This window comes from Simochromis diagramma, unplaced genomic scaffold, assembly GCF_900408965.1.
Source record: "Simochromis diagramma unplaced genomic scaffold, fSimDia1.1 OVJJ01000802.1, whole genome shotgun sequence".
Classification (NCBI taxonomy): Eukaryota; Metazoa; Chordata; class Actinopteri; order Cichliformes; family Cichlidae; genus Simochromis; species Simochromis diagramma.
The window spans coordinates 2,186,773-2,213,400 of record NW_024387492.1 but is presented as its reverse complement, the minus strand read 5'-3'; the positions used below and the strand labels follow the sequence as shown (position 1 = coordinate 2,213,400).

Genomic DNA, 26,628 nt, shown 5'->3' with positions numbered 1-26,628 from the left:
TAAAAAAAAGAATTGTGTTAAAAACGTATACATTATACTTTAGGTTGTATTAAAATAATAATAGTAATAATAATAATAATAATAAATAGCATTATTATTACTATTATTATTATTATTATTATTATTATTATTATTATTATGTGCTTATAACATAATTACAACGAACAAAAAAGTTGTGTAAAAATGTAGTTTATCTATGAGCAAAACTTTTAAAATTCCTGCAAATCCTAGTCAAGAAGGGGGTGGACTACATTCTGCACAACACCAGACTGTCTCAATAATTTCACCCTCCCCTCCAGCAGCTGAAGAGAACCTCCAAACCCACCAGAGCCGCAGCTGCCCGTCCTACAGCATCCCCAGCTTCACAGAAAACTCCTGTGGCCCGGTAAAGCAAACTGTGCACAACAGTGCAGTGCAGCTCCACTTGGTCACTCTAAGGATTATTCATGAAAAACAGCAAACAGTACAGGCTATTAGGGACAGCTTGACTCAAACTGGTAGATTTCTTTGTGGCTGTGGACTTCAGGGGGACTACCATCGAAACCCAACATTTGCCAGTGTGCAGCAGCACTTCAGCATGCAGGTGATAACGTGCGCATTGTTTACGCTCGTCACCCTCCCTATCAGCACTGCATCTGAGGCTGACTCCTGCCCTGCCGTCTGCGAGTGCTCCGAGTGGAAGACTCTCACTATCTCCTGCTTTGACATTGATATTCTCCCCAGGTTCCCAGCGAGCACGGAGACGCTGTAAGTAGGCGTTCAAAACGCGTCTGTGAAAGTAATCCTGCTGTTTTTGTTTTTTTTTCTTCCAAGCACTGTGAATGTAAAGTGTTCCTAACCCCGAGGAAAAATCATTATAATAGCATGAATATTCCAAAGTGCACCCAGGGGATCCTGAGCCTGTCTATGTTGTTAAGTAGTTATTCTTTCATTTTCAAGGTATCATTTTTGTCTGTTATAGCATTACTGTGATCTGCAGTTGTCTGTGTCACTTGTATTTGACTATTTGTTATTGTAAAGCCTTAAAACATATGAAAAAGAACACTGATATTTTCATTTTTCATGGAGATGCATTTAACAATTACAAGATTAATTGTGAAATAATATGACCCCAGTTTAGTAGGTTTTATTTAAAACGACTCAGTTAAGCCACCTTTATAACCTGAAACTATACAAATAATATAAACAGAACATTTCAAAACACGAGTGAAAACCTCTCTTGGTTTTATATTAAAAGTTCATGCTAATCAGTTTTAATGTAATATTTGTTTTTTACACTCTGTCTTAAAATAATCACATCTGCACTGGAATATTTGGAAATCACCTTTATGGCTGGATCTCTATTTGCTGACTAGGCTATATGTATACCACATCGAGTGTGCCTTTGTCCATAGTTTATTTTTAGTTTGCTCTGGTAAATCAGCTGTAGGACTTTTCGAGATAGGAAGAAGAAAGAGATAATCTTGACACCAACGTCTGAGGAGGGTTTGAGCTACCAAGGTACTGACAGCTTTCAGGTTAGGGTCCTGTATGTGAGACCACTGCATGGCACAAATACTGCAGACACCAGAGATGCTCTTTGGTGATAAGAAATGTTTTAACAATCAATAACAGGCTCATATTTCCTCACATAATTTTTTTCACTTTCTGCTTTGACCTTTAAAATGTGCTTCTGTGTGTATCTTGTATTAATTTACAGTGCTAAACCGCCACTGATGATGGTATCATCAATGACAAGAATACTGCTAAAAGCCAACATTCACTCACTTGTTTTCATTTTGCAAAGACAGTGTTTCCTCTAGCATCACTGCCAGCTCAGGCTGCAACTAATCATCATTTTCATTATCAATTTTCTGCGCACTGCTTTTTCTAAAGCTTGTCTTGTCTGTGAAATGGGAAATAAAAGTGGAGTTTACTCCTAATATTTTCTCAGAGACCAATGTGACATCTTTAAATATCTTGCTTTGTCTGGGAAAGTCCTAGTTTAGGAGGGAAATGAAGCAAAGCAAAGTTACACTAAAAGCTTTATAGTTTGTTGCAATCATGTGCTGACTGTAAAAAGTTAAAATATAAATAAATAAATAAACTAAAAGTACAATAGTCATCTTGTTATCTGAGACCCCAACATAATCTGTCCTGGGAGCCAATGATGTAATTCGTAAGGATCACCTCTGAAAAATGTAGCAGGGCTTTTACATTTCCCAAACTGCTTAAGTAGAGGGTGAAAATTATGCAATAGAGAGCGACCCGTTTGCTGTGGCCTTGACTGATGGAAACACATGCCCCTCAGATGGACTCCATCGCAGATGTGGAAACACTGGAAACATCAGAAAGGGTATTTCCACTGAAATCAGCAAACAGTAACGTTTAATTGTACACGATGTACAGCATTTTAGTAATGACCTGGAACATAACCAAGTGGGCTTTTTTTTTTAAAATATAATAATATGCCAGAAACATCAACGGAGAAACATGGTGCTCAAAGAATCTTTGAGATAATTCTGCAACAGCAAAGTGGCAACAGCTTTTTATCACCTTATTTTGGGGTAAAGTCTGCTTTTTAGCAGTTTTAATAAGATTTGACAAGTGATTCTATCCAGGTAGCAACTCCGACCTGGTGAAAACTGAAAGAAAACATTAGTTTAATTAAAAACTTTTAAAAAAACGACCTCGTTTGTAGAAGGACTTGCGCTGTACTTCAACAGTTACTATACCTAATACTTAATAATGACTTAATATGCTTTACTGTGCTATAGGTTATTACTTTGAATGCTTACTATGATTGTCATTTTTGAAGTTTTGGTCTCACAGGTCAGTCGGCTAAAATTCAACAACACTGATGTACTCTCTTTGTCTACCACACGTGTTGGGGCAAGCAAATTATTATAATGTGTCCACTATCATCATACACAAATCTTTTTCTTCTTTTTTCACCCCAGTACTCGCTATATAAATATAATTCTTATCTCTTTCAGTTTCATGCTAATTCTAGCATCTATTGCCATTGTTAGTATGGAAATGTTAGCATTTAGGGTAAAGCAGCCTGGTTAAACACACCTTCTCAGAGTTCTTATCATTTCATGATGGACTTGAAAAATCCACATTTTCTAGTAAGCTATGATATAAACGGTGATATTTACACCTTATAATTTGGTTATTGATTTGATATTTTAAACTGTTCCTCTTCCAGCTATCCCTGATGTAGTGTTCACTAAAGCCCAGGAGAAGGCTCTGCGCTGTGCCGTGATAATCCCTATTCCTCACTTCCAGTTACTAGAGCGTCCCTCCATCTCAAAATTCCAAATACTTTGCATTGCCTTCATCAGCACCCATCACATAAAATTACCTCCCCGTCACTGCTTCAATTCATATGTCCACGTGAATCGATGTCCTCAATGTTCTTCACATTCTTGTTCAGTTTGCCCAGCCTAGCACTGCCAGCGCTCCTGATAAAAATATCTGCCAAATAAGCCCAAAATACACCGGGTATTGAGCGGGATGTTCCAGCAGATGAGGTGTGATAAAGTTAGATTTTCCTATAGCCTAGACAAACACAGAGGAACAAATCCCCCCCAATGCCCTCGTCAGGCCAATACTGTCCACTTTTTGCGACTCCAACTAGGTCCAGCTCTGCGTTTATTTTGGCCTTTCGCCTCGTGGCTGCTGCCAGAGATGTCTTTCACCATTTGGTTTTCCTTAGAAACTGTCGTGATAGAAATTTTAGTTAAATTTAGTTAGACCAATACCATTTACTACATATGTTGCCATTATAACAATGTTATAATAAGGGATGGTACTTATTAAAAACTTGTATTCATTTTAGGGTCAAAACTCAGTTCAAAGCACTCCCATTACATGATTTTGAACTGGGAAATTGAAAGTTAAGAATTAAATATTCGTATATGCTTTTTGAAGCATAAAAAGAGCTTAATGCCAGGAAATGTAGCTTAAAAGCAGAGGCCAAAATAGAGCTTTTGTACGGTTTATACAACTAAACCATATCATTATTCATATTATTAATATTTTACAGTCTTACGTTATAATTGATGAACCTTTGAACTGCTGGTTTGCAGACCTTCATTTTACTGGACAGAGTTAAGCTGGAGTCGCTGGGGTATTAATTTAGCCATACAATCTGTTCATCTCTGCCAGAAAGCAATCGAGTGTGTTACTTACTCTTCTCAAGCTTTCCTTTGAGACATTTGTGAAGCTGTGAGCTATGAACTTTTATAAAATGTCCCATTGTGGGTAAAAGCCTTGAAGCTTTCTGTGCTAATTTAGCCATTAGCATAAGAGTTTGGTTAAAGATAGTTTTGTGCGGGACAACGTGTAAAAGTTCCCACAAAACGAAATGGGACTGCAAAGCAGCCGTCTGAGTGTGTGTGTGTGCGAGAGTGCACATGTGGATACTTGGAGTTTAGAGTGCTTTGTGTGTGGAGGTTACTCCGTGTGCCACCGGGACTCTGAGAGGTGGAAAGGAAAAGCACAGGCGTGCTGAGAAGCCTGCCTAGCGTGACACCCGCCTGCGTCTGGACGTTGCATTCAAATACAATATTTACCTTTTACAGCACATTTTGCAAACACCCCAAGAGTTCCATTTGCGAATAATTAAGAGGGAAAAACACTTCAATGGAAACGCAGCAGTTCCAATTCTTCAGAAACCTCAGATTTTATTTATTTTTTTGATCAGAGTTTAAACATGTGACAAGTCAACGTCTAATAAAACAGCCCCTCACAGTGAAATCCTAATGCCGTTTGCTGAATGGTAACAGATGAGCACCCTGATTAATGCAAGAGGAGAAAAAGCAGGATGTTGAACGTGATGAGATGCGATTAATGGAAACACTGACAATTTACCAGCCATTCTACCAATGGGTCATGCAGTGGAAATTGTTAGTGGTGCATTAATTTCTGCACGTGTTTATGAGAAAACAAATCACTTTTTTAACAGCGCTTCTATACGTGTCTATTGCAAGACACGACTGAACATTTAAATGTCAGAAAGCAAGTGTGCAGTGGACACTCTTGCGTTTTTATGGAACTTTTATTTTTTTAAATGATTCCATCTGGAGAAAGGTTTGTAGCACAATATGTAACAGAGCCTCTCTACCAGCCACCGCACAAAATTAAAGAGAGCTCATAGTAAACACAGCTATGTTGTCAATCGGGCGATGACACCACTGTGAATTATGTGGCCTCTCCCCACTTCAAAGTCAATTCCCAGCCTGTTTGTTTTTTAGGTTTTCTATCCAAAATGACAAATTGGGGTAGTAATTCTCTCCTTAAGCCCTTCAAGATGGCCTCACCGGTCTTCTCCCTGTACTCCTGAGGGAAAATGCATTCTGGTTGGAGTGTGGCGGTGAAACTGCGTGGTTCTGAGCGGGGTGTTTGGTGTCAGGGTCTGCTCTGTGTCGCTGTGTTTGTTTGAGTTTGTCAGAGCGCGTGCAGAGTGCCGTGCGCCCGTGTTTGCAGACTGACAACCCCGCTCCACGTGCGAGCGTGATGCGGACTCATCGGCCAAATCTCAGCCTCTGAATTAGTCTTTTGTTCCCCTGATGAACCAAAGGTGCGTGAAGATGCTGGCTTTGGCTGAGTCATGTTCTTTTCCCCAAATGCTTGCGTACACTGTTGCTAGTTGAATCAGGATGTGGTGGAACAAACTCTAAATGTGCATCCCATGAGCCTGGAATATAACATGACAGCAACACATGTGGATACCATCTTAATCCCTTTCCTCTATTATTATGTTATGATTCCTAAGTCCACCGCAATAAAGTCTCCAGCAAGGAAAGAAATAACACTTTTTATTTGCAAGGTCGTGTGTCCTTAAAGAAAAGGTTGAACATTTTAGGTGATGCCCTGGTGTAAAGATTTAATGATTATTATCACTCATTTATTTCCTATGAAGTAGCGAATTAGTTGATTAATGTCAAAAAGGCTAAACTGCACTTTTTAATAACACATTTCATTTACTAGCACATGTCAACACATTTCTTGTTTCGCAAAAAATGACAACACCCTATCTATTAATGTGCGTGGTTTTTTTTAATTTTTTATATATATTGTTGTTCGATGTTCCTGGACATAGCCACCGCCCATTTCGTAGTTTTGTTTAAGCCCCAGTCACATAAGGCTAGCGAGCAGTGGGCGACCCCCTGACAATCACTTTGCCGTTTAAATGTTTTGGCGTTTACTGATTGCTGAAGGTTGCAAAGAGTTTGTCTTGCCAGGTGGTCTCAACTGGTCACTAGGTAGTCACCAACTGGTTCCTCAAAATATTTTTTGTATACTTTCTCAATAAATCTAGCCTGCTTGATGAGGTACATCGTGACAGGATGACACGTTCCCCTCTGAAGAGTCTCAAAAAGATATGTGCAACCAACATCCATACCAGCACATAGCTTTCTTGTGACGAATTGATGGTTCCATGGTGTAATGGTTAGCACTCTGGACTTTGAACCTAGCAATCTGAGTTCTAGTCTCAGTGGGACCTGCTTTGTCTGATTGTGTATGTGATGGATTTGAGTTCAGTCTGGGTAAATTGTTGTAGGTAGGCATCCATGCATTGACGTTTAAGTAGAACCATGCAAGATGTTTCGCCATGAATGTTTAAAGATACTTTTTAAATAGGCTAATCACCTTCTGGCTAAAGCCTAAAGGCTAAAGTTTATGAAGCAAAAAAAAAAGAGAGAAAAATTCCCATAATCCCATTCTGAAATTATTTCTTATTTTGAAATATTTTCTTTTAGTGTTTTAAATTTCATTTAAAAGATTCTCTCTTTTACAAAATTAAAAAAATATATATATATATTTAAAATGGTTCAGATTCCATTATTTTCCCCATAACATAAAAATTGTTTAACCGTTAGCTATTCTTCCACGTGAATCACATACCTTACCAGCTTTTTTTAGTTCTCAGTCTTGGTCTTTTATTTCCTAAGAACTTTCCCACCTGTTTTCTTCTCCTTCATGACAACTTACCCATTAAATCTCCTGAACTCTAATGTCTCGCACACTACACTTTCTGAAACATCATAAACACACCCAGACATTGTTTGATTTGGTTGCCAGCTTACATTCATGTCCTTGTTTTCCTTTCTGTTCCTTCAGGGGGGATCTGTTTCCCCATTATCTTCAGAGAAAGCTTTCATCTTTTTCTCTTTTTTTCCGGAGACCCGCTAGTATTTGGACTTTGTGATATTGCTTTCTTTCCCTCATTGCCTGTACTGTTTGTTTCCTTCTTTCTTTCAACTGAAATGTGAATATGTAAATAAACTGCTATTTTGGGAAATGCACTCCTGACTTTGCTGCTGACAGAAGATGGGATGGAGGGAATAGAAAGGGATAGCAGATGAGCATCTCTTTTGTGTATAGTTAGCTAAGTGTCAATACTGGAAAAAATAGAGAAAGACTTCTCTGACTTTTACCACAGGTAACAAAACCACCTTTAAATCACTTGTCCATTATATCTTCTATCATTTGTTTAGTCTGTAAAACAACTGAAGTGTAAAAATAACCACTAAACCAGGCTTTTTCCTTACATCTCTAATCTTTATGCTAAGCTAATTTGAGCTAACTTAGCTTAGCAAAGTGACGTGCTGGCTCTGGCTACTTACTGTAATGTCATTAAATGTAATCTAATCATACAATTACAAAAGAAATTACAAGTAAAATTGGAAGTAAACTTTTTTGTGACAAATTAAATATTCATCATTATGGGGTTTTTTGTTTGTTTGTTGTTAACCAGGTGGCTTTTTGAGACCAGTCTATCATCTGTGCCAGCGGATGCCTTTGCCAACGTGGTCAACATCTCAAGAATGTGAGTGCAGGTTATTCCCCTCACACCCAGCCACCCCTTTCCCTTTTGTCTCTCACCCAAGCAGACGATATGCTCTCTGTTTAGTGTCACCGCTGGCTTCTAATCAGAGCTGGAAGAGCTAATGCGTTCCTGCAATAGGAATGTTTCTCCTTCCACCACAGCAGGGCTTGGACATGGCCTAGGTATTCCAGCAGAGACTTTTGGGTGTAGAGGTGGAGTTTTTGTGCTGAGGTAAAATATACACTTGAGCCTTGATCCTCAGCTGCTGAGTTCCACATCTGCGTCCAAGTCATGCATAAAGAGAGACGGATGTGTGGAGGAGAGGTTTTCTATAAGCCTGAACCACACAAAAGTGCACACGGCCAGCATTTCGACTGACTCTGAACGGGCAGACTTCAGGACAGAAAATCAATAAAATGTCAATTATATTTTCAGATACACAGAGGTGTGTTTTATCAAGTAATTCATAATAACTGTAAAAAAGTAGGTGATTATTTTCAGAGCATGCAGCCGAGTGACTGATGACTAAGTAATGTATATGCGAGGTGCATGCCTGTAAAATTACCCACGACTTTGGAGGCTTTACACAAGGTGGACTTATAAATTCAGGAAAGACTTTCAGGCTTTAGGATGATTTTTAGAGCCACAAACTCATTTGTGAAAACATGTCTTATGTTCCCCCCCTCCTAACACGACCACAGTACCTTCATTCTTTAAAGTCATGTGCTACAAAGAAGTCGTTTATGTTTATATTACACAGACAATTTGTCCGATAGCTTTGTTTATTTCTCGTAGATATATATCTGTGGACACGACGCTGCAGAGGCTGGAGAAGCACTCGTTTTACAGCCTGAGGAAAATTACCCACATGTGAGTAACTAAAGGAAAAGGGCACACTCTTTATTGATCTTTATTGATCAAGCTGTTCCATTTGCTCTCTCTCGGGAGAAAAAACTGCTTAATTTTGAACCTTGCCAGCAGCAAATGAAAGCAGGGAAAGACAGGAGCTTATTTCTCCCTTTCACACTGCTCGCCACTTGTAATCAGAGCGCTTTTGCCAGTTCATGAGGCTAAAGAAATAACCCTGTTGTGGGAATACTAAATGCAGATTAGATAAACAATTCAATTCAATGAAATAACTCATTATCTTGGATGTATTTGGTGAGCTACTACTGAGTTCGCTCTAATAAGATGTTAGAGCAGAGAGGCTAAACAGCAGCCAGTGTTTGGCTTCTCTGCTCTTTTTCTTCATGCTCCAGCTCTCGTTGAAGCAGCTCAGGGGAAAAAGTCTAGCAAGGTGCACTCTATTCTCAATTATGGGATAGAGATTTATGGCTGAGTGTCTTGCGTGGACCACACACTTTCCAGCAGAACACCTCCCAGCACTTCATATATTACTGCAAGACTTCCTGCTCATGTGAATGATTTGTTCCAAGGTATAGCATCCTGTAACACAGGAGCTTGTGCACATGCCAATTTGTTTCCACTCTTGAAAAACGCGGGCGTGTGCAGTCGTTTGAGACGGAAATTATGATTAACAGCTAGAAAAGTTAATTCGACATGATTTGGATGTCTTTTCTATCCGAGTTCTTTCCTTATTAGCTGTTGAAATCCAGATATCAAAACACAGACAGAAGCAATAATTCAAGCTGCTAGCTGAGGGTTGTATGTGTGTTCTGGGGGTGTATTTTGGATCTCTGGGGCCTATTTGCCGCTGATTGGTGTGGTGTAGTGCCATCCATAAGATAATAGCATCTCTCTCAGGTTTCCTTCAGGGTCAGACACAAATTAATGCTCTGCTTCCTGTTGGCTGCTTGAGGCCGACAGCAGCTGTGGATCAAGGACTTGCCATTGGAGCTAAGAATTCAGAGGGGGTTGGATAAAGTTTCCCTTGTGCCACCATAACATGAAACTACCAGTGCGATGAATACTTGGTTTTTTAGGGAGGTAAAAATGTTGAAGTCTCTCAACGCTACACTCGAACTATACGGCTCATATGTAAACTTTCACGCTGCTTCAGTCTGGATATGACTTTTTTATGAAAGTGTAAACTCTTGTTTGGCACAAAGAAAACACATTTCTTTACCACATAAAGGCTAAAGCTGTGCTAATCAGTATTTTTATTTGAACTATGGTCTGAACTCACTGAACTGGAATTCTTTAGCTCACTGCTCTGGCTCATCGTGTGCCTCATGTACAGCTACAGAACTGTGCAAAAGTCCCGAGCCATCCTTCATTCCTTTATGTTTTGGTTCCAAGGAGCAGGACTTTGTTGTAATTTTTAATAGTGTCTTGAGCAATAGTTCTTCAAGCTTTCTTTCAGTGCCTTTCTTTGGACATTGGCTGCTTTTTAAATAATTTTCAGTCCAGTCCTTGTACCTATGAAATAATTCAAGCATAGGCACCTAACTTAAGGGATAAACCAGTGCTGTGTCTACACATAACAGACTTAGCAAGGAAGTCTACGGAGCTTGGAAAGAAAAGCGTCTGGACTTCTTTCAGTTGCTTGAAGACGTTTCACCTCTCATTGAAGAAGCTCCACATTGGAGAAACCAAACAGCCACTTCATAAGCGCATGGCACAACACGGAAGAGTCACCTCCACAGGACAAGACTCGACTGTCCATCTGCATCTAAAGGTCAAAGGTCACTCTTTCGAGGATGCCAATGTTCACATTTTGGACAGAGAAGACAGATGGTTTGAAAGAGGAGTGAAAGAAGCATCTATGTCCACTGTGAGCGACCTCACATCCTGGGCCCTGATAGGGTGGGGCCAGGGTTTCACAATGAGCTCACCCGAAACCCTGGCTGATTGTGACCTACACCCCTTTTCACACCTTGGCTCATGTGATCAGGTAGGGGATCATTAGGGGGTCCTTTGTCCCTCTTGGGGGGTGGGGTACTACTACAGGGCTTAAATCTGGGACTCTCCACTATTTGATCCTATAACTGAAGAAGCTTCTCGGATGAGAGGTGAAACGTCTTCAAGCAATTTAAAGAAGTCCAGACGGCTTCGTTTCCAAGCTCCTTAGACTACGATGACCTGGATGACTGAGAACCTTCACAGACACTCAGCAAGGAAGTGATTTTAAATTGTATCTTTGTTACTAGCAGCCTGTCAGAAAAATGTTTCATTCGTTCTCGTTTCTTTAGCTGAATCTATGAAAAATGTCTGATGGGCATAAAATAGTATGTTCCCACCAACAAGGGAATATCCAATGAAAACATGGCACATCCTGGCATAGTGTATCTTCAAGAATGTAACGAACTGGGGCAAATGGAGTACAAAGAAAGTGGCAGGCCTAAAACGCTTTTACAGCTGATGAACAGCATCTGAAAGTCATGTCCTGAAACAGCAAAGACCTGACCCTGGACCTGAGAGATACATCTGGCCCTTCAGCTGTCAGCGAATCTACTGTTCGCCAAAGCCTCATTAGAAATAATCTCAGTGGAAGGGTGGCTGTCAAGAAGCCATTCTGAAGGAGGGGAAACATGGAGAAAATGAGGCGCTATGCCAAATTACACAAGAACTAGACTGAAAACCAAAGAATTCCTCTCCTGACTTGAAATTGTCAAGTCAGGAGAGGAACAGCACTGACTGTCTGCAACCATCTGTGAACACGGTGGAGGCTCTGTCATGGTTCAGAGCTGCATTTCAGCCTGTGTGGATCCTCACAGGTGTCATCGGGGTTTGATACTCCATGACAGTTATCCCAAACACTCTGCCAAAGCAGCCAAAGCATACCTAAATATAACAACACACAATGGAAGACTATCAGTCGTGGACAAAGTCTGAGCCTCAATATTATTTAAGCAGTGAGGGATCATTTTGATTTTGCCTTATATACTGTTTTTATATTTACATTTGCACATGTAAATAAATCACTACACCTATTTCCCATTTTCCTAGCAAAGTATAAAGAAAGGAGGTGTGGCTGTACAGAATAAGACATAGAGAAACACAGATGGTATAATCAGATCTGTACCATGATTGAGTATTTTTGATCCCCGAAGTCTGGCTTGTTCGACCAGTGTATGAACTGCATGCCATGACTGAGCACAGTTTAAAGGGTGGGCTAGAGTGCAGTATGCATCCTTCAGTCTGGGGTTAAGAAAAGCCAGGGGGAAGAGCAGCGGGGGAAATTCTGGGAACCAAAGAACAGAATACAAGTGAATAAAAAAAACATTTTGTCAGTGTATTGCAGGTTAGCTGAGAAATTACGGTGATAATTTGTAAATGTAGTATTTCTAGTTTGTGCTGGTGCCCCCAAGTGGCCAAAAAAAAAAAAAATCAATGTGTTTGTCTGTGACCAGAATAACACCTCTTTGTCTTCTCTTGGCTTAAAATGTCATTTTCTCCGTGTGTCCTTTATTTTTATGTACAGGGCAGAGCTGTTTCCTCTCTGTCATGATTGTGCCGTTTACCTTGGCTATGTAAACCCAGTTCTAGTTTTTACTTAGGCTCGATGCAACAGCGCAAATTGCACGGTTGACATCACCCGCCAAAGACGCTATGGCTGAACAAAGAAAAGAGGACCACCCACAGAAACACAAACTTGATCGACCAGTAATCCAAGTAAAAAGAAATCAAATCCCCGACCGTGCTGTTTGCTGCATATTTTGGAGTTCAAAGGATAATAAGAAAGACTCCGACTCTTCAGCTTACCTGGTTTCCTCGCCCCACTGAAGTGCTGCCACTCATCAGTTTAGTAGCCAACTTAACGGACTATGGAAAAGTTGTATTTGCTTATTTAACTGCCTCCGATATTTTGCTGTAAGTCCCGAGTTTCTGCACAACAGCACTGGGAAGATGAACCTCATCTACCCGGGAACTTTCAATGAGGTTTGCCAGGCGTGTGAAGAAAGGCCAGGATACACGTTCCAGATCACCTCATGGCCTCAGACAGCAGTGAGAAGAGTTCAGTGCAGCACAGGGCGCACCAGAGTAAACACACTAATGAAACACTAATTGGACTTTACTTCCGATCCTGGCTGTCTGCACCAAGTTTCCCTTCTCTTGCTCACTGCATCCACCTTGCTCTGTTCCCTCGGCAGGTCTGAAGATTGTAAAGCGCGTGTGTTTCTGAATCATCATGGCGTCGACACACCTTCGTTTTCTACCTATGCTCTGCATTCGTTTGGATTCAAAGGTGAGCACATTGGCAGCAGCTGACACCTCTCCGTGTTTGCTCTTTCAGTGAGATTCGGAACGCGAAAGGTCTGACCTACATTGACCCAGAAGCCTTTAAACATCTCCCAGAGCTCAAGTACCTGTAAGTACTTTTAGAACAGGTCTTTAAAAACGTCAACATTAGAGTGAAGTCAAAACATTGGGGGGGATCATTTAAGACATTTTTCCTTTCAGGAGGCCAACGTTTAGCAGTTTGACATGATGTCTTTACTCATGGTTAGCTTCTGTTAAAAAGCCCATTGCCTCTACTTGGCTATTAAAAGCTTATATTTTAAGGACTGTTTATATTAAATGATACAGTCTGTCTTTTCTTTCCTCTCACTTTATGATGCATTTATAATGAATTCAGCAGAGAGTCAATAATGAGAGTAGCATGCATTGAACTTTTAAAGTGGACATATAATGGTTTTCTTTATTTTCTGTCATACATAGCAGACTAGTGAAAGCTCACATGGCCCAAATGTTCAAATAATGAGGTTTGCACCTGTCACAGTAATCCCTGCGAGGTCAGGGTGCTCTAAACACTGTTTCACAGGGTTGTTTTCTGCTCTTGGCGCTGACATCAGTGAGAGTGGATATCTAAAATATGATCATCTCAGGCACACAGCCCTGTTTGTATTAAAATCACAGATAGTATAAAAGATGGACACAGCTACTGTGACTCCACCAATTGGTTTCTGAAGTCACGTGTTTCCACCATCAGCATTTTCATTGCAGAAAGCGGGAACGTCTGACTGTGAAACTGCACGCTCATTGGCTAATTACTTGTGATTGACAACTCATGCACCAATAAGCGTGTCTGAAATTTACAAAACAGACGTAACTTTTTATCAATGTTAAAAAAATGTATCCAGTAAGTGTCAGAATAACAAGGTTAGATCCACTTCAAAGATAAGGTGACTGATGCCGGCCAACAGCAGCTAACAGTGGAAACGTTCCCAATATCCTCAACATCCTGTCATAGAAGTGAGTCACTCATCGTTTCGTATCCTTTCACAAGTTTTACAGCCTCCTCCTGAGCAAACAGACATATTGACAGCCGAGGTAAACAGTGGACATCTAGTGATGAGATTTTACACACTGTAACTTTAAGGCATTTCCACATTGGCATCGTTTTTCTGACCCGGAAGCTACATCAGTGTTTTATACTGTCTGTAGTTTCATTGGTCTGTGGGTAGCGAGGGGCAGTTAGCTTAAAGACAGGGAGTAAAATAAATGGTTTCACCAAAGCACAAAAATCTAGTATCAAGGATGCAAAAACACTATTAGAGCCCAGGAAGTGGATAACGAGCATAGTAGGTCCCCTTTAAAGGTGATCAATTACTGATGAATGTAACCTTCTCTGTGCCATTCAGGGGGATTTTCAATACTGGCCTCACTTTCTTCCCTGATTTGAGCAACATCCACTCTAACGACATGAACTTCATCCTGTAAGTTGCTTCTTAAAACTCCTACTTTGAACATCAACACAACTGATTACTATAATATGGTAAATCAATAAGACTTAGAAGGATACTTGGCCATTATCATCTCCTCTCTTTGCTACATTGTTGACAGAATAATGTAGTGTTTTTATTCTGAAAAGTTAGCATCTCATGGTTCGTGGTTATCGTTTGTGTGTCAAAGCAGACAGAATGAAAAGACTGATAATGCTCCTTTGTACTTCACAAAACAAGGCTGGGCAAGTCATTCGGAACACAACCCAGCGGGAATAATGGGAAGCGTGGCCACGATTTTGTGAAATTCTACCACTTTTCTTTGGATTTTTTTTTTTTTTTGTAAGTTATTGACATACAAAATTTGCCAAGTCCTGTGTGTGTGTGCTCGTATCTTATCTGCCTCCCTGGTGTTGTTTAAAATGAGCTCCATCCACAGTCTCATCTCTCTTTGTCCTCACCCACTCAGTCAGCTCCTTTATTTCCTAAATCTAATTTTCCTACCCAGCTGTAACACTTGCGAAACAATCATCAACACCACATTTCTCCCCATGCCTCTTTCCAGTGAAAGGCATTTATTTACAACACCACTTCATTTCCTGCCCGTTCTCCGTCTTCCTTTGCAGGGAAATTGTTGATCAGCCCTACATCACCGAGATCCCAGCCAACGCGTTCTGTGGCATCACCAGCGAAGTGCTGACAGTGTGAGCTATATGAACCGCACTCACAGGGGGGACCACACGCAGATGCACATATATGCTTTGTATTAAAAAAGCTCAATCGCACACCTGATGCAAATCCATATTAATATGTTACGCTTGCATGTAGCTTATAGCAGAAAAACTCTGTAACATTGTTTTCACCCAAGCAAAAACCTTAAAATAGCCACCAGAGGAAATGGGGGCCGTGCAAAATGACCTCACTTTAAAAACATGTCCTCACCCCGACCTCACTCGAGCTGACAAAGATAGCAAAAACAAGCACAACGGGACAATCACTCTCACCCACCACTGACGGGCAATCACATGCATGCGGTTGGATTTGGGAATGAGGGAAGTGAGGTAAATGTTGGGTTTAAGAACCGCTAAATTGCACGGACAGACAAGTCTCACCATAAAAAGTGAAACAAGTAGGCCCCACTCATCTGTCACTGGTGCAGAGGAGCGGATGAAGGATCAACATGTGGAAAGTATTTTCATTCACCAGCTTGGTTATTAAACCGAAGGAGACAAGTCCTGATGAGTGCCTTCTCCTTTTTTCTCGACGTTACTATTTATTCCTTTGTTCCAGGATGCTGTATGGAAACGGCTTCAGATCCGTACGACATCATGCCTTCAACGGGACAAAGTTAGATCAAGTGTAAGTATTTCTGGCGACTGAACACCACGCTGAAGTAAAACTGGTATGACTGGTTATAGAGCTGGGAATTTTGGGAAATGTGCTTTTTTTCCCATGCCTTCCAGACTTTAATGGTGAATGGTAAGGTAAATATGAAGCTACAGCCAACGCAGTAAAGAACGGAAAGAGTAAGAAGGAAACAGCTTGTCTGCCAGGTTTTAAATTTAAACTGTCCCATTTAAACTTTATAAAAGCTGAAGAGAAACAACAACACTGGTACTGTTTCATTTGTTCCCTTCTGTTTCCAGCCTTTAGGCCAAATTCAAGATAACCGGCTGCTGGCTTGAGCTTCACTGGCACCTGTTTGGGGAGAGTGTAGTTTTTGCCCCTACGTATTCTAGTTTTTACTAGTTTTGAGGAGGATACACTCGCTGCATGTGTGTGATAGTAACTGCTCAAAAAGTCAGGGTTGGTACTGTGAGACAGATGCTCCTCAGCGCGGCGTCTCTCTTAGTGCAGTATTTCTTTTTTAACCTTTCCATGTGAAATGCACATTTCAAAATAAAATAAAATACAGCCTCTGTCTCATCTCGATATTTCCATCTCTTCTGCTTGTACTGAAGGCACTTTTGCGAATGATACCTTCAATTTCATTGCTTAGCAACAAGCTCCACCAGCAGCAGTATCTCCTTATCAGACACAACTCATCTGAACCTGTCAGGCTGATTTCCAGGTGCCTCCACGCTGTTGTTTTGTTTTTTGTTTTTTGAAAATATTTTTATTGAAAAAAGAAAACAACAGTACTTGCAGTTACCGGAATACAATCAACCTTTCTTCATTTTCCTAAGTAAATAAACTTATATATATATATGAAAAAAAACAACGCTTTCTAAAACAAAGACAAAATTTTTTCAAGTTTTAAAAAAAACATGACATCTTTAAGCCGCCGGGAAACAGTAGGATACTTAACAGGCTTCCAATGCAACAATATTAGACGTCTCGCTAGCAGGGATGTGAAGGCTATAATGTCCTTTTGTGTGGAATCAAGTGTAAGTGAGCGAACAGGAATCCCAAATACAGCAATCAGAGGACAAGGATGAAGAGTTGCCCCAAGAACAGTTGACATAATAGCAAAATACCCTGTCCAGAAACCTTGTAGCTCAGGACACAGAAAAAGCATGTGGCTGAGGTGACAAGGAGAACCGTGGCATTTATCACATTTATTTTCCACTTCTGGATACAATTCAGAAAGTCTAGACTTAGAGAAATGCACCCTGTGTATGACCTTAAATTGAATAAGTCCAAGACGAGCGCAGGAGGTGGAAGATCGTACCCTCGCTATAGCCTGTTCCCAAGACTCCTCATGTATTCGAATTCCTAGTTCTCCTTCCCATGTACGCTAAAGCTTAACATTAGAGTGGTTACTAAAAGACAGAGTAGCATCATAGGGTTTCAAAATGGTTCCTCTGTGATGAGGAACAAATGATAACGTAGTTTCCCACTGCTGTTCTGGAGGTAAAGAGGGGAAATTTGGGAAACACTTGGCAACAAAATTTCGAATTTGAAAATAGCGAAACAAATGGGTAATAGGGAGATTATAACGAGAAGACAAGTTGGGAAAACTATCGAAAACACCGTCCACATATAAATGTTTGGACTGTTTTATACCCTTGTCACACCACACTGAGAATGTCGAGTCCGAAAGTGAAGGGGGAAACAAATGGTTGTCGCTTAGAGGACCCGAGGAAGACGGCATTACAAAATCAAAGTGAAACTAGATTTTGAGTGTGTTAAGAACCACCTGATTATCAGTGTACAGAGAGGGTTTTACGGCTAAAGAGGAATAGAGCAAAGTTGTTGTTGTTTTTTAACTCCTTCCAAGAAGTGTTTAGCTGAAGCAGCTCTCACATTAGTTTCTCCTGCTAGTTTTTGTTTTCATCAGGTGGCTTTATGTGGTTTTCACCACACAAAGTGATCAGTTTAAACTCTTTGAAAAAGTCTATCCTGGGTGCTGGTTTATCTCGCTGGGATGAGCAGGCGACCATGTGCCGCATGTCTTCCTCTCTCTCCCTCTGCTTTCCTGTCACTCTTCACAGATTGTCATCCTCCTCACTCTTAGTCAGGGCCTTTTATGTGCACTGATACAGTAAACTGGAGTTGTATTTATTAATATCTGTGCTGCTACAGTAATAATGTTCACACCACAGTGCCATGTGTCATGGTGAGACATTGAAACGACAGCAGGAAATCACTCAATCCCGCACGCACAGCATGACTGAATGTTAGCGTCTCACAGGAAACAGAGACGATGACTGAAACAGTTACATGAACATGTCCATCTGAGATAATATCCTGAAAAAAAGATGTTTTGTTGAATGTGCACTTTTCTTAAGGTTAGCCATCATCTGCTTTCTAAGTGAACCCCTCATTAAATGAGAAGAACAGTTTAACAAGAAAAAAAACTTTTAAAGAGAGTGGGGTTCTTCCCTGGACCCTGGTTGTCCTGGCTGCTGTCCTTCCAGGGGCTTTGGGTCTGTTCGCTGTGCCTTGGCTCCTGTGGTGCTGTGGGCTCCTCTTCCTGGCTGTCTGGGCCCTGCTGGGTCTCAGTGGGCCTTCCTGCATGTTTCGGGCTCGACACCCTGGTGTCCACTGCAGCTTGGTGTTCCCTGTATGTTTTGGTCCTCTGGGGTGTCTGGGCTCCCGATTTAGGTGGCCTTATTCGGAGTGGGGATGTCCTCACAGCATGGAGCTCCACAATGCATGCTGTTGTTTTCTCTTAGTTCTCTGTTCTTGCTCGAGGGTTTTGGTTTCTGGATTTCATTGTGCTGCATTTGGTTTTCTTTGAAGGTAGATGGTTTTTGGTTGGGATGTTGGTGAGGACTTTGCACACATGTTCACAAGAGGGGAAAAAGGCCTTAAGATGTATCTGAAGAATACAAGGTGACGGATGTCTCAACCTGTAGCTGGTGGCGCATATGACATCATCATCATCATCTGTTCCACCTGTCAGCACTTTACTGAAGCCCAAAGAAGGAAAAACAACGAAACAAAGGGGTGTGGGTTTGGACCTTAGATGTGATGGTTAAAGGGATAAAAGGTCTAGGAATTCATTAATGCTGATAGATAACCAAACACCCCTAACTCTGTGTTAGACCTCTGTGTTTACACAGAGTTAACAGGCACTGGAAACACTGGAACGCAACCAGCCATCCAACCCACTGGGTTGGATGAACAGCTGTTAGGCAAAGAAACAACAGTGATTACTTAAATTATTACTAAAATATTGAGAAGCTAAAGAAACCTTCTTAACTCTGACCAACAAAGCAAAAAAACCTTTTCCCATCACTTTCAGACGCTATCACACTGAATAATCAAAACAATGGTTTAAGAGCTTTTTTAAAAGTCTTTTTTAGCGTATCTGGGTAACTATCTGTCACTGGGGCCCTGAAACAGTTTATTGGTCCTCTATTTTCCCACAAATTAGATTATGCAGCATTTTGCCTGGGTTAAACACTTTCTGACATCTGGGATGTCTATTTCCTTACCCAAACTTGCGCTACAGAAGGATCATAGTTGGGCCTTCTCATATGCACTCAAAAAGTCCAGCTCTTGATTAGCAAGGAGGAGCTCTCACGGGGAAATATGTTTCCAAATATGTCTTTCAGGAAGTCTGCATTAAGAGTGGCCTTCTCCCAAATACTCGGTGACACGAGTCCTCAGGCTTGTAGAAATCTATTTCATGCTCCTGCATTCAATAACCTCATAAATCACCGAGCAGAGAAAAGGTAACAATATCGCCTTTTCCCTCCTTGTCGCAACATGTTTTCTGCTTTTCACCTCTGGTCCAGAATCCTGCATAGTCAGGATATGAGATATTAATGATATTAATCTAAGACCCCTCTCCTCTTTTACAACACCTACACTCAAGTCCACGTCCTTATAACAGCCCAATTAAGCCATTGGTCGGTAACTAGTGAGTCTTACCACACGGGTGTTTGTGTTGGCGCCTGATCTGCGCTGAGGGGAGAACTGATCCCAGCACAGCCTGACCAAGACAAACACATCCCTCACATGTCTATTATCCTTATTAGATTTAAGGGATTCAGGGAGATGTGCACAAGGGTGAGAAGTAGGTACCGTCAAACCGTATACTTTCGAATTTGAATCAACAATGCAAGTGAGACGTTTTCTGTGATGTTTTGACCCTAAAGACAAGAGAAATATGACCCCGCACCTCACCTTTGTCAGTCTGACTTCAACGTGCAGGTTTTCTTTCTCTCGAAAAAACGTAATTTTGTGCTTTCCTGTCCAGCGACCTTCACAGGAATAAGTATTTAACCGAGATGGATGACAGATGTTTTGCGGGAACCATCAGCGGCCCCATTCTCCTGTGAGTACCTGAAAATTTGAGCCACTCTCATCAACTCCTTGTACTTCTACACACTTATATTATATTATTTTTTTTATTATTGCATAATATTTTATTGCATATTGATAACATAGACTGTATATAAAAGATGGACATGACGTCAGCCATTTATTTCTGGTCTCCAGATTCTTCTAAATGATCAATATTTATATTTTTGCTGTTGTAGGGAGGGAGTGTAAATACCACAAACACAGTCAAGAAATGTACTTCAATTATTCAAATTAGCAAAGGCAAAATAAAAAAAGCACAATCAGCTACAGCAGCCCTATTTTTAAAGCAGCCTCACCTCTACCTCTAAGCCTTACATCACTCCCACCCCTGCAGTTGTTGCTAAAGCGGAAATGAGGTGTTTATAAAATCCCAGAGTTGATTCTGTTCATCTGGACGTAGAGTTTCATCACTCATCCAAGTGACTTCAGTCTGAAATCTTTTTGGGATTTCCTTACCTGAATGATTGAGCATGTTTTGACTTCTTCTCTGTTCCTGTGTTAGCGCTGATGTAGAGGTTTTATCTGCCACCTGCACCATAACGATGAGCATAAATGGAATCAAAGCGACCACGCTGCAGGCATACTGGGGACTTCAGAGAGCTGTGCATAAACAAATACCTGCAAATCACAATGAACTAAATCAGTGTTGTCAAGTAGATGGGGCCAAAATTCCTCCACAGCAATGTGAAAGACTCACAAAGTCATACAGAAAATGGTCACCTTTCATTTTTAAAGGTGATTCTACCAGCTCCTGAATCGTAGCGTCTACGTAGGTTTTCACACTTTTCTTCTGTTTCTGGATAAATAAGGACACAACCTGATACTGAAACTTTTAGAACTGGCGATAATGTTAACAGACCTCTCTGCACTGAATCATACTTGTTATTAATCTCTGCACTTTCGGTTTTATATGGCTGTAGGTTTTAAAACATGAAAAGACAGAACAGAACAAAGATTAGAAAATACACCCACAGCAAACCGTTTTGAGGGATATTTAGCACCAGAGATGTAATCTGATTACTTTTTTCAAGTAACGAGTAAAGTAAGGGATTACTATTGCAAAAACGGTAATTAGATTACCGTTACTTTCCCGTAGGAACGCTGCGTTGCTGCGTTACTAAAACCGTGATTTTTTTTGCGAGAATGTCTCACGACAGTGACGTAAGCGAGTGCGCCGTTAGTGACAACAGCTGTGTGCAGATCAACAGTGGATCACATATCGAGTGTGGGAGAGAGTATGAGCGTGCAGCGTTTAAAGCGTGGAAGTACTGACCTTACTTTGAGTTTGATTCCATAAAAAGTGACAAAAACATTAGTGTCCGCTGTGCGTGGGAAGAAAACTTCTTTTTACAGTGAAAAAAACCCCTAAACTTCCAAACAAGCACCGAGTAGCTACGACGTAATGGGAAACTCACAGAGAAACTCGCGGATTCTTCCACTGACTGCGGCACACCTGCACCAGGGTAAACCTCCGCCTACCCCACTCCTGCTTTACAGGTGAAAATAGAGCAACAGGACCGCTGAGTCTTTGACTTTATTTATTTTCTGCTGTGTTTTACTTGCATCTATTTGAAAGACTGAGTGTAAACACAAAAAATATTTTATTTTATGTGCAGAAAATAGGTTTAAATGTTAAACTAATTTATTCAAGTCAGAGAATGTTGCATGTAATTAAATTTTTGCTTGGTGCATAAAGTTAAAAGATTAAAACTAATAATACAAGTTTTAAAAAAGGAGACTTTTCCATTTGATTACATTTTGTATGATGGATTATGTAGAAAAAGTAGAATTGGGCTGAAAGATCTATCACTTTATCACCTATTCAGGTTGTAAATCGTGTTTTTAAAAAGTAACTAAGTAACTAAGTAATTAATTACTTTTGAAAATAAGTAATCAGTAAAGTAACGGGATTACTTTTTTGGGGAAGTAATCAGTAATTAGTTACTGATTACTTTTTTCAAGTAACTGGACCAACACTGTTTAGCACTAGCCCTGTTTAGGAAGTTACTGACGGTAAGTCCAGTTAGAGTTCAGCAATGTGCTCGTTCACAGTGTGTGGACTAGATGAGACGTGTCTGTGAAACAGGACAGAGGAAAAATCCTTCCTCCACAGCTGCGCCTGTCACCAGGAAACCTGACACGCATTGTGTGCGAGCATGTGATGGAGAGACTTCCGACGTTTCTCCGATACCGTTTTCTTTTTTGCTGTGACCTCATATATAAGGACATTTGATGCAAACACCTTTAACCACAGCTATCCGGTTGCTGTTGTGGCTCGGCTCTAGCTGCTAAGTGTCTGTTAAGGTAAACTGGTTTTGTGTGCAGGTATTCTTCCTCTATTCCACTGAGGAACATGTCCTGAGTTAGGTCACCTCCATGAGGTCATGAGCGAAACATCTGGAAATGACAAAATCGGACCAACACTCTCAGGGTCTGCGCTGCTCTTTTGTTATTGTTTTCTTTTCTTAAAACGGCGTTTCACAACGAGCCCCACGAGAGAGACCAGAGGACAGAGAGGAGCGGAGACTAAAAAAAGAACAAATGAACTCTTAGAAAACATCTGATTTAATTAAATGAATTGATGACTTGGAGCAATGTAGGGTTAGGAAACTACAGCAAAGCGGAGCTTGGACTCTACTTGGCTCGTGGAGGGAGGGGGGGGCGTGTGCGGCACTGTAGGTTGGAATGTCCTGATAACAGGATCACGCAGGATGTTGGTGAAATTGTCAATTCCCTGGACGTCTTCGTCCCGAGGAGGTTGAGCTGGCTTTGGCATGACAGCTGAGTGCGAGAAATACCGCGTGTAATTACTTAAAGATGATGGGCTAAGGAGTCCACTCCAGGAAACAGATGCAGGGTGTTGTTTAATCCATCCGTGAGCTCGCTGGTCTCATCATGTCTAGCTTTTTTTTCTGGGTTGCTCAAAGTATGTCTGTTCCAAAGTCTGGACTTGAAAGTCGCCGAGTGTTGTTCTTTCACTTTGTGAGATTAAAGTATTGTGCTTGGTATTATTTTAGCATGCTTATGTTATGGGATACAGAGTTTTTTACCTGCATGTTATCAGCTGTATCACGGACGTAGCCTCATTTGCAGCCTCTGAGCTCATAATGTCTTATTTGGTAATTCCATTTTCAAAGTGTTATCCAAGACGCGGCTGCATCACCTCTCGAGTAACCTCATAGCCCCACAGATGTGTGGGATTTTTGTGGGGGAAAACAATGTTTAAATCCCATATTTTCCACAGACTGTGGACCTAATGTAAATTCCAGCAAAGAAAAGCAGCAGCAGAGTGGAAATATAGCAAATATTTGAGATATCGAAGGTACCTTTGAAAACAGAGCCCACCATTGGGCAAGAGCATTTGTTTGGCTTTCTCCCCAACTGTTTCTGAATCGTCTGTGCTGTGTGACTGACTTCCATCCCTCACACTCTCCCATCATGACCAGTCTGCCACTAATAAGGTCAAAAATCTAGATCTATGGCGATCCCTTCGATACACCCAAGTGTCAAATCTCCTCTGTAAGCCTCTTTGCAACCCACCTACACCTCAGTTCCTCCTTTTCATGTCATGTCTGTTGTAATCAGTGTCAAATCTTTTGTCTTGCTGCTTATTTCTCCATCTTGTGCATGTGGAAAGCTGAGGAGGTCCGAGAAGATAACGTGCCAACAAATATAAATTACTGCAGATGGAAATAACCATTTTCTTTTGGCTAATGATTCTGAGGTCTTTTATTCCCCACCTGTCTTTCAGAGACGTGTCCCAAACAGGGATCACCTCCCTGCCAACCACAGGGATGGACTCTGTCCGGGAGCTGAAGGCACGTGATGCCTGGGCCCTCAAGAAACTGCCACCCATCAAGACCTTTAAGCACCTCACCGTCGCCAACCTGACGTACCCGAGCCACTGCTGCGGCTTCAAAAACCTTAAAAAGAAGCGAGGGTGCGTTTGTCAGTTCTTATTTTTTGTAGCTGGTAGAGTGTAGAAGGCAGCATGAAAAATGTAGTCCTTGAATTTCGTGTAGTTGGATGATCCGCCACAGCGAGCGGCAGCAGCTGCACTTGCATGATGTAGATGTTGGCAGGGATTGAATCAACTCTCCTGACGTGTTTACCTATAATTCATTACAGTGCTTCCATAATTAGTGTCACTCACTGCTGTTATTGTAGGAACGAGGTCGAGCCAGACTAGTAATGGCTCTCAAAACAGGATTCCCTTTTCCTTCAAGTGGATATAAAGATGACTGCATCATTATTTTATGGGCTCAATGTTCTGTGCGTTTGTCTGCATGTGTTTTTCAGCTTTTTGGAGTACATCATCTGCAACCTTACTGCTTTGTACGACCAGCATCAAAAGCGCTCCGTGGGGCCCCTGCCCATGCCGTCCCTCCAGGAGGACAGTGTTGTGGAAACACTCCCAGACCGGGAGCTAAAAGACGGGGGTCACAGAGAGTCCCAGCAAGACTGGAAGAGCGGTGACGTCCACGGCAGCCTGCACTACCACGCCTACTTTGGAGGCCACCCAGATGAGGATGTGGGTTTCGGAGAGACCCTAAAGAACCCCCAGGAGGACAACAGTCAGGAGTTTGACAGTCGTTACGACTATGTGGTGTGCGAGGAGGGAGAGGAGGTGGCGTGTGCACCGGCGCCCGATGAGTTCAATCCTTGTGAGGACATAATGGGTTTTGGCTTCCTGCGGGTGTCTGTGTGGTTTGTGAGCTTGCTGGCTGTTCTGGGAAACGTGGTGGTGCTCCTGGTGCTCCTCACCAGCCACTACAAGCTCTCAGTCTCCCGGTTCCTCATGTGTCACCTGGCCTTTGCAGATCTGTGCATGGGGATTTACCTGCTGCTCATCGCCTCTGTAGACCTCCACACGCGCGCCGAATACTTCAACCACGCCATAGACTGGCAGACGGGCCCCGGCTGTGGACTTGCTGGGTTTTTCACAGTCTTCGCCAGCGAGCTGTCCGTCTACACCTTGACGGCGATCACTCTGGAGAGGTGGTACGCCATCACCTTTGCCATGCGGCTGGATCGCAAGCTGCACCTGCACCACGCAGCGGCTGTCATGCTAGGCGGCTGGGTCTTCTGCATCCTCCTGGCCTTGCTCCCACTGGTCGGCGTGAGCAGTTACCAGAAGGTCAGCATCTGCCTCCCCATGGACACCGAGTCCGCAGCGGCTCAGATCTACATCATGTCAGTGCTCGTCCTCAACATCTTAGCATTTTTCATCATCTGTGCTTGTTACTTCAAGATCTACTGCACGGTGCATAACCCTCACTACCACTCCGGATCCAAGGATACCAACATTGCCAAGCGCATGGCTGTCCTCATCTTCACTGACTTCTTGTGCATGGCGCCAATTTCCTTCTACGCCATATCAGCCGTGCTGGACCGGCCGCTCATCACCGTGTCCAACTCCAAGATTTTATTGGTGCTCTTCTACCCGCTCAATTCCTGTGCCAACCCGTTCCTCTATGCCATCTTCACTAAAGCCTTCAGGGGAGACATATTCATCCTTCTCAGTAAGGTGGGCCTGTGTCAGCAGCGAGCACAGCTGTTCAGAGGCCAGACGGTCTCGTCAAAGGGCAGCAGCGGGACATCTCAGATAAGGAGAGACAAGGATAAAAGTCGCAAAGGAGGGAGCATAGGCCACGAAGAAGTGCCTATCCACCTGAAAAGGTCCGCAGGACATACCTCCCACCAAGCAATCAGCCAACAGAAGAATCCTGAAGAGAGCCAGAGGTTGGACACATGAGGCCGGCTCAAGGCAGTAACATAAGACAGGCTCAGGTGAGAGAGGAGAGACCTTGAAGTGTTGGGATATTTAACAGACAGCTCCAGCATCCTGTATCTGCTTCGGCTTTCAGGCTGAGTTCAGCTGTTTTCACAATTTCGCCTGTGATGATTTTATGGTTCCAGTTGTTGGAGAATATCAAGTGTCACGGAAATACGAGCCTGACTTCATCTCACTTATAGTCCTTTGCAGAATAGAGATCATTTTAAGGGGAAAGAAATGGCAGGATTAACACTCATTTATGTTTTCAGTATCTTAATTATACTTTGAGGCTGATACCAAATGTGTTGCACAGTCTGGCACTGAGACAGGCAAATATTACTCATTATCTGACGTACTTCAGCTTCCAGTGACACGAAGCTCTTTCTGAGGAACTCTGTTTATATGTGATTATCGTGTTCAAGGACAGCCTGCTGGCTCAGTGCCGTTCAGTGGAAACTAAACCCAGGATGTAAAAAAACGTATTTTCAAATCCATTGTATTAATACCTCTGTATATACTATAAATATATGATTCAGAACAGAACACATAGCCTATTGCTATTTTTTGCATTTCTTGCCTAATTACATTTGGTGATTACAGTAATTTACTGTGATGTTGGAAAGTTTTTTTTTTACAAAAAGTGCATTTAT

General features: G+C 41.8%; 1 protein-coding gene and 1 long non-coding RNA gene across 2 annotated transcripts; one reads left to right on the top strand and one right to left on the bottom strand.

The window, feature by feature from the left end:
• Positions 1 to 148: 148 nt before the first annotated feature.
• On the top strand, positions 149 to 26,628 carry tshr (thyroid stimulating hormone receptor). The gene is made up of 10 exons (XM_040018200.1): positions 149 to 747; positions 7,748 to 7,819; positions 8,615 to 8,689; positions 13,017 to 13,091; positions 14,365 to 14,439; positions 15,072 to 15,149; positions 15,736 to 15,804; positions 20,096 to 20,173; positions 23,954 to 24,142; positions 24,502 to 26,628. Exons 1-10 carry the CDS (start codon positions 197 to 199, stop codon positions 25,955 to 25,957), a joined length of 2,718 nt encoding a protein of 905 aa, XP_039874134.1. The 5' UTR covers positions 149 to 196; the 3' UTR covers positions 25,958 to 26,628.
• On the bottom strand, positions 17,012 to 21,290 carry LOC120725357. Its single transcript, XR_005694101.1, has 2 exons — positions 20,923 to 21,290; positions 17,012 to 20,820 (listed from the first exon to the last, which is right to left on the bottom strand). It is a non-coding gene; the product is annotated as an uncharacterized LOC120725357 (long non-coding RNA).

Coding starts and splice junctions, on each gene's coding strand:
- tshr (XM_040018200.1), top strand. CDS start 197: ATGAGCAAAACTTTTAAAATTCCTGCAAATCCTAGTCAAGAAGGGGGT. Junction 748..7,747: donor CCAGCGAGCACGGAGACGCT/GTAAGTAGGCGT, acceptor GTTGTTAACCAG/GTGGCTTTTTGAGACCAGTC. Junction 8,690..13,016: donor CTGAGGAAAATTACCCACAT/GTGAGTAACTAA, acceptor TTGCTCTTTCAG/TGAGATTCGGAACGCGAAAG.